General features: G+C 45.7%; 1 protein-coding gene across 1 annotated transcript in view; it reads left to right on the top strand.

Annotated features, from left to right (window-relative positions):
* Window positions 1-12,511: 12,511 nt before the first annotated feature.
* The window catches only part of LOC132867607 (uncharacterized), a gene marked incomplete at its 3' end in the record, with an annotated part of 37,674 nt that continues 37,182 nt past the window's right edge, over window positions 12,512-13,003 (top strand). The window contains exon 1 of the mRNA XM_060900590.1: window positions 12,512-12,700. Coding sequence (XP_060756573.1) covers window positions 12,512-12,700 — 189 coding nt within the window. The remainder of the gene's footprint in view (window positions 12,701-13,003) is intronic.

The raw sequence follows: 13,003 nt of genomic DNA, 5'->3' as shown, positions 1-13,003 counted from the left end.
GGCGACTTGTCCAGGGTGTACCCTGCCTTTCGCCCATAGTCAGCTGGGATAGGCTCCAGCTTGCCTGCGACCCTGTAGAACAGGATAAAGTGGCTAGAGATAATGAGATGAGATGGGAATGAAAAAACGAGGCAGGCAAGGACAAAAATGCTAGCATGAAAAAACATGAAAAATAGTCCTGACAAAAAATTGGAGACAAAAAACGTAGCACAAAAAACATGAAAAAATGACAAGATGTGAGTGCAAAAAACTGTGGCAATGAACAGGCAAAACAGAGAGCAAAAATCCAAGAAGCAATAAGGGTGCAGAGACAACATGAAAAGCCAACAGGACGTTCTGGAAAAGTCCCCTTCTGAGAACGGCATTTAAATACACAGCATAGAAAACCAGGAAGTGAATACAGGCCAGATGGAAGTCCCGTCCCGGATCCAGATTAGCGCTGAACTGGGAGATAATAAATCTCTGGAGTGGATGTCTGGGGCAGAGCATGACAATGCGACTCAGTGCATGGAGGTTTGCCCTCAGGTCAAGAACGTATTGAATTTCATTTTTCCTTTCAGAAGGCCCCTCCTCACAATTTTCTCTAATGATGTCTAAGACACCACAGGGCTTGCACCCATACAGCAATTCAAATGGGGAAAACCCAGTGGCAGCTTGTGGGACCTCATGCACTGCAAACAACAGAAGGTATAGCCACTGTCCCAGTTTTTAGCGTCCTTGGTGAATCATCTACCAAAATTCACATTACAATTATGGATTTGACCAGGTTCTATGCACACCAGGGCTTTGAACCAGAATTTTTTTTCCTATTGGTTCGTTCTGAACAGAAACTGAATTTTAACGTTTCCGGTTTTGGGTTCCACCATTAAATAGACGTTCCCGAACTGGTTAGAACAAAAAAATTTCATTCCCAGAACGGTTAATTACGTTCCCTGCCAGCTGTTTAACAAATGGCTATAAAATTATGTCTCTGTCTCATCCAGCTTAAGCCAAATGTAGGCTAATTCTATTACAACCTTCATTAAATAAGACAAGAAATAATTCAAAACAATTATTATTTCAAATGTTGGCGATTTGGATTCTCAGTATGTCTTCCCATCTACACAAACAGAAAAAGTGCCAAAAATGAAAGATAATTTGTTTAGTGTGTTACCAAAGGCTAGTCAGGCCCTATGCATTGATAGGCTAACAGAGGTTAACGTCATTTAATGTTCGCGAGCCTCTTATTAACGTGGACAAATATATTGGTATCGTGTTTGAAATTGACGTTTGTGAATAACGATAGACTGCAATATTTACCTCTTATTTAAGATGTGGAGACGTGATAGTAGTCCACCCTCCCGCTCTGTCCATTCAGTCAGTGAACGTCACACAGGAAGTGAACCCCAGCGGGTCATAGAAACTTGCGCAGGAGAAGAATGACTTTTTTATTTGTAGGCTACAGAAACTTTGAGGAACGAAATAAAAACCGGTATTAACCGGTTACCATTATTTTTAATAAGCGTTTCTGTTCCGGAACATAAAAAATAATAAAGTTTCTGGTTTCGTTTCTGTTCCATGTGAAATAGAAAAAGTTTCCGGTTTTCGTTTTCGTTCCTTGAACCGGTTCAAAGCCCTGATGCGCGCGCGCGCACGCACGCACGCACGCACACACAAAATCAGCCATTACATTAGCTTAATATTAAGAATATTAATAACTTAGTATTAAGAATTAAGAAATTAAGAATGGCTTAAAAATCTCATCTCATCTCATTATCTCTAGCCGCTTTATCCTTCTACAGGGTCGCAGGCAAGCTGGAGCCTATCCCAGCTGACTACGGGCGAAAGGCGGGGTACACCCTGGACAAGTCGCCAGGTCATCACAGGGCTGACACATAGACACAGACAACCATTCACACTCACATTCACACCTATGGTCAATTTAGAGTCACCAGTTAACCTAACCTGCATGTCTTTGGACTGTGGGGGAAACCGGAGCACCCGGAGGAAACCCACGCGGACACGGGGAGAACATGCAAACTCCACACAGAAAGGCCCTCGCCGGCCCCGGGGCTCGAACCCAGGACCTTCTTGCTGTGAGGCGACAGCGCTAACCACTGCACCACCATGCCGCCTGGCTTAAAAATGAATAGCTTAATTCAATAGAAATGGAAATGATACTGTAATGGAAAGTCAGGGAAAACATTTCATAAACACATATGAACTTATGAATCATGTTTTTAAGTGTTTGGCTAAATCGTTCGACCAGCCCATCCATTTGCAGATGATAAACACTAGTATGAATTGATTTAATACCTGATAATTTGTACAATTTGTGCAGTGTGCGTGACATAAAAGTAGTGCCTTGATAAGTCAGGATTTCTTTTGGAATCCACAACACTGTGTGCTGAAATATTGCAAAGGGGCACTGCTTCTGGGTATCGATTTCATAATCCACTATGACTAATACAAAGTGAAACCTGCGTGCAGATTGATCTAATGGCCCAATGAGATCCATGCCAATTCTTCTGAAGGGGATCTCAGTTAATGGTAATGGACACCTGTGCAAACAGGCAAGGGTAATAATAATAATAATAAATAATAATAATAATAATAATAATAATAAGTTTAATTTATATAGCGCCTTTCAATAAACCCAAGGACGCTTTACAATAATAGACAAATAAATAAATAAAAAATAAAGGGGAAAAAATAATAAATAAATGAATAAATAATAAAAAGTCCACCAAGTAGGGGTCAGGATGTAATTCCCATGGTGTAGCAGCCACAGTCCCACCGAAAGGCGCATGAAAACGAGTCCCAAGTCTCCAGCACAGCCGCCGCAACGCCGCCAGCCACATCGCCCGAACACCACACCGTGGATCCACAAAGCGAGCAGAGAAGCTCCGCCACGCAGAGCGCTGGTGTGTCCCAAACCCCCTGCACAGCCGCCGCGACGCCACCGAGCAACATCGCTCGGAACATCACGCCAAGCATTAAAGCGCAGAGCACTGGACAACCACGAATGTTAAATGAGCAACGAGCTCACTGCAGTCCACAGCTGGGAGCGCAGGCATCGCCCACAGCAAACCAAGGCCTGGAGGGAACGATGGTGTAGTGGTTAGTGCTGTCACGTTAGTTAGTGCCCAAAACTGCCCAAAACTGGGTCCAGAGCTACACCACAACCGGCGGACAAAACACTCAAACATCAAACTACACAAACACACAAAGAAAAAATAAATAAATAAAAATTGAAAAAGAAAGAAAATAAAAATAAAATACAAAAAGCTCTGGTGAGAAGCGGCAGCCAGAATGCAGGGTAGGCAGAGACAAAAAGCAAAATCCAAAACATCAGTCAAAGTCCAGAACAATAATCATGCAAATAGAAAGCTTGGTATGAACATACATGCATGTACTCAGTGATACTTTGCAATGAGTGTGTGTGCGTATAGTATATTTATAGCGGTCAGTGATGCGGAAGTAACAAGAACCAGGTGAGAGTATTTACTCAATATTCCAGAGATTCAGCGCGAAGTGCAGTGGCCATGTGGGAAGACTGCTGCACATTCTCGGAAGTGGAGTTTGGGGTATGAGTTGATATGACATGTAGGTGTTGAACAGACATGCTACATATAGGGATGGGGAGGAGAATGAAAGAAAGGGGGAAAGTGTACTGATTGTAATATTAATTTAAATAATTCAAATGCAAAACCCAATCTTTCTGGTTTCTCTGTATGGTGCTCGTATCAGTGGTGGCTGGTACTAAAAAAAATTGTGGGGGTGCAGTATTGGGGCAGAGTTATTGTAGATTTGAAATTTATTAGTTTTTATTAAATCTTTCAGTTTGGTTTTTCATTTCAATCTAGTTTTAGGAGGGCATAAGCAGTTTTAGTTTTTTTTTATTTTTGAAGGATTAAGAGCTAGTTTTAGTTGAGTTTTTATTTAGTTTGTCTTAAGAGATATTCACATTATGAGAAAAGCCTTTATTTAAAGAAGCCAAAAAAAGGTAGGATGAAAGAATGCATGCCATTAAATATGAGCTACAAAATCTACATGATCACATTCTTCATCATCATCAATCCAGCTAGCCAGCTCCATTTGTCTTAACAAGAGTGGGAGAATTCTCGACTGTAAACCCATCCCCTAATCACTTGCTTCTTAATGTTTAAATTGGGCTGGTCCAGTCCAAGTTCCTTTATTCTCTTTTTTTAAAAGGATGTAAAAGAGTGTTTCTGTAAAGAAATAACAGAATTTTATTTCTCCGCGTGTCCACTTGAACTTGCCATCTTGTGAAAGCTCTGGTCTAAGGAGTAGCAGTGAGTGATTGCTGCAAATATGAAGGTCCATAGAAAACTGTGCAAGCATGTGAAAAAAAAAACCTTAAAAACAATTCCAGTTGGCTGCTAATAAAAGAAAGTGTGCCTGGAGCACATTTTGTTGAACCCCAGGCCAAATCTTGAACCCACCAAATAAAATACAGCTTCAGGTCACCTGCTGTCCAAATGTTTGTGTAGCCACATACACACTCATTTGGCCGGCTTCAGTGATAGCACTGAAAACTTGAATTCGGAGCAGCTTCCAAACATGGCCACTCCAGACTACACTTCACAAGCACCACAGTGCCCCTCATCTCCAGAATTCTCCGGAAATGCCCGCTTCAACTATGTCTTCAGATTGCTGTATTGGATTTGGTTACCAGTTTGCGATGCATCCGCTCTCACTGCGCTTGCCTCCATAAGTGCCTGCACCCGGACAGGATACTTTGCCAGCAATGGATGCAGCAGAAGAAGCAAAGCAAACTGCTCTCAGTACTCAGGGGCGATTGTAAGGAGAACATCAGCAAATGTTTAGTGAACTTAACACCAGAATGTTGAAGTTAACAGCTGTTGTTTCACAGGCCATCCTGACATGCCCCTCATCCTCCACTGGTGCAGCCCTGATGGTTCCTCGACCTGAAAAATACTCTGGAGAAGTTTCAGACTGTAAAGGGTCTCTTCTTCAGTGTTCATTATATTTCATGGACCTCACTAGAGCTACCTCCTAGGACCGATTTATCAAACTGCTTAAGCGAATTTTTCAATCATCAGGCAAAGGGTGTTGAAGTAGGTGAGAAACTGCTCACCATTAGACAGGGAGAAAGGAGAGTGGCTGAATATGCTCTGGAATTCTGCACGCTGGCGGCCGGAAGTGGCTGGAATGAGCCCACTTTCAAGGCCACCTTTTGCCAGTATCTGTGCCCTGAAGTGCTCACTGAACTGGCATGCCATAATGAGCAACTCACTCTCGACTCCCTCATTGACCTGGCCATCTGCCTAGACCACCTTCTTCATAACCAGCCCTCATTACAACCACCTTGTGGGAGACCGAGCGGCAAGCAGAGAGAGACAGTACTTCCAAATCCAATTTCAAATTTATTTTTTTTTCCAAAAGTTTTAAACGTCCAAACAACAAAAGAAAATAAAAACCAAATTCAACTAAAATAGTTCTAGGCCTATAAAAAAGGTCAACATAAGAGAACTTAAAGTAAATTAAGGAGCTAAACAAAACGTGACTGAACTCAAAAAAACTGACTCTCCAAATGAAACACTGAAGGGATACATATACCTGGCTGGCCAGCCCATGGAGACACACAGGGAAGACAAAGACCAACCACAGTCAACAACACTCCTCCGACACGGACAAAGGCCAGCCAAAAACAAAGACAAAGGTAAATAAACATAATTTTCTAAATCAAAATAATTATATTTAACGTCAATAACAAATAAACAATATAATTCCAACAACACTGCACTTCCTATTCCCCCATGACGTTCCCAAGGAGTTGGACCACGCCACCGGACTCTTAACGTGAAGCGGTACCAACAGGAAGCCCTTTGCCCGGATGACGCCAGGAGGAAGTTGGGAGCCGCAGCTGCTTCACACCAGGGATTTCTCCACCAACACCACGATAACTTAAATAAACTCAGAAACACAAAATGTAAGTAACGGAACTCAAAAGAACAATTATGTGCATGTAGCTGTAACTTAAGTATGAACCACTAAATAAAATGTAAACTAAGACATCGGTGTTGCGTGCTAATTGTTTGTTTAATGTCTCGCATGTATGTTATGTAAAGTATGCCAGATAGTTGTGATGGTAACTGAATAAAACAGTGTGTAATGTTAAATGGGAGTCAAATAAATGATAACTAAATGTGCAAAAATGTAACAAAACAAAGGAAATATAGTGCAAGGGAGAGTGCAACTACAGCGCCTTGCCTTTTAACAATGTGTGGCTGCAGGGCCGCCCGTCACATCCTCCCCCCCTTCTGAAGTGACGCTGGAACAGCGAGAAAGGTAGTCTGCAGTCACGTTGACCGGACCCGGGACATGACGAATGGTGAAGCTAAAGGGCTGCATGGCCAGGTACCAGCGGGTGACTCTGCTGTTTGTGTCCTTCATCTTCTGCATCCAGGCCAGAGCCTTGTGGTCCGTCTCCAGGATGAACTGCCGTCCAAGAAGGTAATATCTAAGGGAGTCCAGAGCCCATTTGACAGCTAAACATTCCTTTTCTATTGTTGAATAGCGTGACTCACGTGGAAACAGCTTCCTGCTTATAAAAGCAATGGGACGACGGTCATCCAGTGGTCCCTGGAGCAAGACTGCACCAAGCCCCCTTTCCGATGCATCTGTTTGCAGCACAAACTCCTGCTCAAAGTCTGGACTGAAAAGAACAGGAGTGTTACTCAGAGCTTGCTGTAGATCATGGAAAGCGGCCTGTGTTTCTGGGGTCCACCGCACCTGAACGGGGCACCGGGAACCCACCATGTCAGTCAGCACGGCAGCTCTAGAGGAAAAATTGGGGATGAAGCGGTTATAAAAGCCAGCCATACCAAGGAAGGATCTCAGCTGTTTTTTGGTTCGAGGCAGAGGGCAGTTGTTAATGGCTTCCACCTTGGCTACCTGGGGCCTGACCTGGCCATTTCCTATGACAAAGCCAAGGTATTCAATTTCTGCTTTGGAAAAAGAGCATTTACCAGGATTGATGGTCAGCCCCGCTTCCCGGAGCCGTGTGAAGACAGTCTGCAGATGTTCCAGATGTTGCTCCCAGGACTCACTGTAAATCACAACATCATCAAGATAAGCCCCCGCAAACTCTGACAAGCCATTCAATACCTGATCCATTAGTCTTTGGAATGAGGCAGGTGCCCCATGAAGGCCAAATGGAAGGACTTTGAATTGGAAAAGGCCCCATGGTGTTCGGAACGCTGTCAGCTCGCAGGATCTTTTAGTGAGCGCTATCTGCCAATAGCCTTTGCTGAGGTCGATGGTGGTTAGATAGCGGGCTTTCCCAAGGCGGTCGATCAGTTCGTCAATCCTGGGTGTTGGGTAAGAATCAAACTTGGAGACCGAGTTAAGATAACGAAAGTCAATGCAAAACCGAATTGAGCCATCTTTCTTTGGCACTAACACCACTGGGTGGCACCACTCACTCTTGGATGGCTCGATGATGCCGAGGGAAAGCATCTGGTCCACTTCCTCCTTCAGGGGACCCAACAGCCGCTCAGGAACACGATAGCTCATGCGTCGCACTGAAGCATCTTGCTTAAGGACAATATCATGAGACACAACATGTGACAGTCCAGGCACTTCAGAAAAAACATCGGGACTACATAGAGCTCTCACCTCCTGCTGTTTGTCTTCCGACAGGTGCTGAAGGTCCAGGTCCAATGACACCATCTGGGGTAAGTATTGTTCTTCATCATCATCTTCTTCCACCACTCGTCTGATGAACATTGACTTTGCTTCTTTTCCAGGTCTAGACACCCATTCTTTCAACAGATTGACATGCAGGACTCTACTGGATTGACACTGCCCTGGGACTGAGACATGGTAAGTAGTAGGCCCAATCTTTTCTTGGACCACATATGGCCCTTGCCACTTAGCGAGTAGCTTGCTCTCATTACTAGGTAGCATAACCAGGACCTTCTGACCTGGTGCAAAGCTGCGCTGGCGAGCTGTTCGATCATACCAGGCCTTCTGTCCTTGCTGTGCTTGGGCCATGTGCTCCTGTGCCAGGGTGGACATCTTCTGCAGTCTCTCACGCATCTGCAAGACATAAGCAGCAACATTAACAGGCTCCCCCCTCCCCTCATCTCCCTCCCAGATTTCTTTTAGGAGTGATAGGGGCCCCCTAACCTCATATCCATACAAAAGCTCAAAAGGAGTAAAGCCGGTCGAGGCCTGGGGTACTTCCCTGTAAGCAAAGAGGAGGAAGGGTAGCCATTGGTCCCAATCAGAAGCCGTCTCATTGACAAACTTCCTCAACATTTGCTTCAGAGTCTGATTGAAGCGTTCAGTGAGACCATCTGTTTGGGGATGGTAGGGTGTCGTTCGAAGGCTCCTAATGCCCAGGAGCTGGTACACTTGCTTCAGTAAGGTGGACATGAAATTTGTGCCTTGATCCGTTAGAATCTCTTTTGGAAATCCAACGCGAGAAAAGAATTGCACTAGACAAGATGCCACATGTCTCGCCTTCACTGACTTCAGGGGGAAGACCTCTGGGTATCTCGTGGCATAGTCAGTAATCACCAACATGAAGCGATTCCCAGAGCTGCTCTTCTCCACCGGGCCCACAATGTCCATCCCCAAGTGTTCAAATGGTGTAGTGATGAGGGGTAATGGCTGCAGAGGTACTTTACAGAGAGCTCTCAAGGCAGTCTTTTGACATTCAGGGCAGCTTTTGCACAGCCGCTCCACATCAGCTCTCATTCCAGGCCAGAAGAAGTGCTTGCCGATGCGAGCTCTGGTCTTGTGTTTGCCCAGGTGGCCAGCCCAGGGAATAGCATGTCCCAAGCCTAGCACCAGCTCACGGACTTCTTTTGGCACTACCAGCCGTTCCACATTACCCTGACGCTGATAAAGCACCCCCTTCTTCAGCACAAACTGCTCCTTTCCAACCTCTGTGTCCTCTATAGACTCCGCCATCCGGAACATCTCACCCAGGCCAGGATCTTCTCTTTGTTTCTTGCCAATGTCACCAGGCAGTTGCACATCAACTGGAGGTTCCGGAATTCCCCTCACAGTGGATTGCTCTGGCATTCCAGCCAACTTCTCCCTCCTCTTCTGTCGGCATGATTTTCGTGGCTTCCCAGGCAGTACCTCGATGTCTGCATTGAAAAAGGGGAGGGCACTTAGAGTGGGAGATGGGTCTTCCACCAACTTGGCTTGGGAGCGGGTGACGACAGAGTTGCAGGTTGCCATTGGCTGCAGCAGATCCAGCAACACAGGAAAATCACAGCCCAGAATGACATCATAAGGTAAGTTTCCTGCCACTCCAACAGTTATCAGGTACATTTGTTCTTGTACTTTTATGTAGACATCAGCAGTTGGTATAGGTTTCTCATCTCCATGGACACATCGGATGGACACTGTGTCGAACCTGTTCACCTGGCTTGGCTGGACATAGTGTGGCTGGATGAGGGTCTGGTCACTACCCGTGTCAAGAAGAGCCTCTGCCGTCCTCCCATTCACCATGACTGACCTGAGCTGCAGGGACTGGTTGGTCACACCCAATGATGGTTCCTTCTTGGGTACGCAGCAGAGTTGAGTCAGCTTTGCTGGGTTCTTTGGGCAGGCTGGCTTTGCATGGCCCTCCTCTCCACACAGGTAGCAGATTAGTGGTCTTCTGCTCAGACCTGAGCCATAAAACCTGTTTTGAGGCCTACCAGCACGCACAGATGGTCTTGAAGGGGGACTGTGTTGAGTTGGTCTCTGGGCATCTCGGCCGTTCTTCCAGGACAAGAAGCTCCAGGGCTGATCTTTCCTCCTAGCAGACACGTATGTGGAAGCCAGTGTAGCAGCCTCCGAGGCAGACTTTGGGCCATGCTCCTTCAGCCAAACTTGCAGATCCAGGGCTACCATATGTAGGTATTGCTCAAGGATTATCTGCTCACCAACTTCCTCTACACTTTTCTTTTGAGGCAGAATCCACTTGTTATAGAGTTCTTTAAGCCGGACGTAGAGCTCCTTGGGGCTTTCATCAGGGTCAACCTCAAGGCCACGGAACTTCAGCCTGTAAGATTCAGCGTTGACGTCATACTTTTCTAAAATGGCTGCCTTTACCTTGCTGTAGTCTTCCGAGTCACAGACGTCCATGTGCACGTAAGCACCTCGGGCCTTGCCAGTCAGAAGAGGAATCAGATAAAAAGACCAGTCGGCTCTGGGCCACCGACAGGCTCTAGCGATTCTTTCAAATGCGATTAGAAAGTGTTCGATGTCGTCTTCGTCCGTTAGCTTCAATAACTTTGGGTGAAGAGTCCGACTGGGATGGTCTGACCTGTCCTGGTCTCCATGCCGACATGCAGTAGCAGTGTGATGATCCTCCTCCTCTTCTGAGGTGTCTGACCACTGGTGGTGGGCCTGCCTCCAAGGTGCTGACAAGGGCTGTTGGTAGTTGGCCCACTGCTTTCCCTTTGACTTCCCTGCTTCTGGCTTGCACTTCTGGTGTTCCTCTTGAGCTTTACCTGGGCCTGTGGTGGGTTGATCATGGAGGGTCTGGAATAGGTCTCAGAACTGATCTTGGAGGTCCTTGATGGTTCGCCACTGATAGTCTGGGTCCCTGTCCCTCCTTGCCTCCTGTTCCTTCTGCTGGGCCATATTTGCATGAAGAATGCCCACCAGGTCTGAGAGGGTTGGTTCACGGCTGCCATCGCTCGCCTCAGGGTCCTCTTGCTTCTCCCCAGTTCCACTGTTATTCTCTTCCTCCCCGGTCTCTGCGTGGTCTTGGGTCACTGTTGCTCCTAGTTCTTGTGCCCTTATCTGACCTCTCCCTCTTCCTCTTGAAGGCATCCCAGGGAGACAGGAAGTTGTTGGGGAAAAAAAAAAATAATAATAAGGAGGGAAAACTGTACTCTCTTACTGCTTGATCCCACTTCTGACACCATGTGTGGGAGACCGAGCAGCAAGCAGAGAGAGACAGTACTTCCAAATCCAATTTCAAATTTATTTTTTTTCCAAAAGTTTTAAACGTCCAAACAACAAAAGAAAATAAAAACCAAATTCAACTAAAATAGTTCTAGGCCTATAAAAAAGGTCAACATAAGAGAACTTAAAGTAAATTAAGGAGCTAAACAAAACGTGACTGAACTAAAAAAACCTGACTCTCCAAATGAAACACTGAAGGGATACATATACCTGGCTGGCCAGCCCATGGAGACACACAGGGAAGACAAAGACCAACCACAGTCAACAACACTCCTCCGACACGGACAAAGGCCAGCCAAAAACAAAGACAAAGGTAAGTAAACATAATTTTCTAAATCAAAATAATTATATTTAACGTCAATAACAAATAAACAATATAATTCCAACAACACTGCACTTCCTATTCCCCCATGATGTTCCCGAGGAGTTGGACCACGCCACCGGACTCTTAATGTGAAGCGGTACCAACAGGAAGCCCTTTGCCCGGATGACGCCAGGAGGAAGTTGGGAGCCGCAGCTGCTTCACACCAGGGATTTCTCCACCAACACCACGATAACTTAAATAAACTCAGAAACACAAAATGTAAGTAACGGAACTCAAAAGAACAATTATGTGCATGTAGCTGTAACTTAAGTATGAACCACTAAATAAAATGTAAACTAAGACATCGGTGTTGCGTGCTAATTGTTTGTTTAATGTCTCGCGTGTATGTTATGTAAAGTATGCCAGATAGTTGTGATGGTAACTGAATAAAACAGTGTGTAATGTTAAATGGGAGTCAAATAAATGATAACTAAATGTGCAAAAATGTAACAAAACAAAGGAAATATGGTGCAAGGGAGAGTGCAACTACAGCGCCTTGCCTTTTAACAATGTGCGGCTGCAGGGCCGGCCGTCACATCCTCCAGCCCTTCCTCCAACTCTGCCACCCCCAACTCCGATGGAGGTCTCCCATGCTCGCTTGCAATGCTCTGAGAGGGACAGAAGGTGTCGTGAAGGGCTGTGTTTTTACTGCAGTCAATCCAGCCATCTGACAGCAAGGTGTCCCGTTTGTCCACCTAACCCTAGAAAGGAGGGTCTCACCCATCAGGAAACCTATCCACCCAGCCCAGTGAGTCATAAATTCATTCACACACTGCATTCTCTCAAGATGCCAGTTAAAGCTCCCAGACTTGATCCATGCTCTCTCTGCTTTCATAGATTCAGGGACAGAAGGTAACTTCATCATTCTCGAGATCATCCAGAAGTACAACCTGCCCATGGAAGAACTCCAGTGACCAGTGAACCTTAAGGCCATTGATGGGGGCCCCATCATTGACAAACTCATTACAACATGCACGTCACCTCTTGAACTCCAGGTTGGAGCTCTTCATGTAGAGCACATCACCTTGTTGGTCACTCACACAGCTCAGCATACTATTGTCTTGGGGTTCCTGTGGCTCCAGCTTCACGATCCCCTAATATCCTGGCAACACAGAGAAATTCTGCAATGGTCCCCATCCTGCTTCCAGAAATGCTTGAAATGTCCACAAGTCACTCTTTCATCCACCTCTGTGGACAGGTAACATGGACAGTGTTCTTCCCTGTTATCATGACCTCAAAGAAGTTTTCAGTAAGAGTAAGGCTAGTGGCCTACCTCCTTACCGAACCGATGCCTGTGCCATAGACCTTCTCCTAGGTACGACTCCACCTCACAACTGCATATACCCTCTGTCCATCACCAAACAGGCTGCCATGGAGGAGTATGTACAGGAGGTACTACAAGAGGGGTAGATTAGACCATCCATGTCTCCAGCTTCAGCCAACTTTTTCTTTGTGGAAAAGAAAGGAGGGGACCTTTGCCCATGCATCAACTATTATTATTATTATAAGACCGCTTTCACGTTAACTCCCATTCTTCAGCACCCAGACCCTACTAAACCTTTCACTGTAGAAGTAGACACCTCTGAGACTGTAGTGGGAGGGGTGCTATCTCAGTGTTTTGAGGATAAACCAAAGCTACATCCTGTGGCCTTCTATTCAAAAGAAATTCATCCCAGCCAAGCAGAATTATGACAT

The sequence above is a fragment of the Neoarius graeffei genome, chromosome 19, assembly GCF_027579695.1.
Source record: "Neoarius graeffei isolate fNeoGra1 chromosome 19, fNeoGra1.pri, whole genome shotgun sequence".
NCBI classification, from domain to species: Eukaryota; Metazoa; Chordata; class Actinopteri; order Siluriformes; family Ariidae; genus Neoarius; species Neoarius graeffei.
The sequence above is the reverse complement of the archived record's forward strand: the minus strand, read 5'-3'. Positions and strand labels throughout refer to the sequence as shown.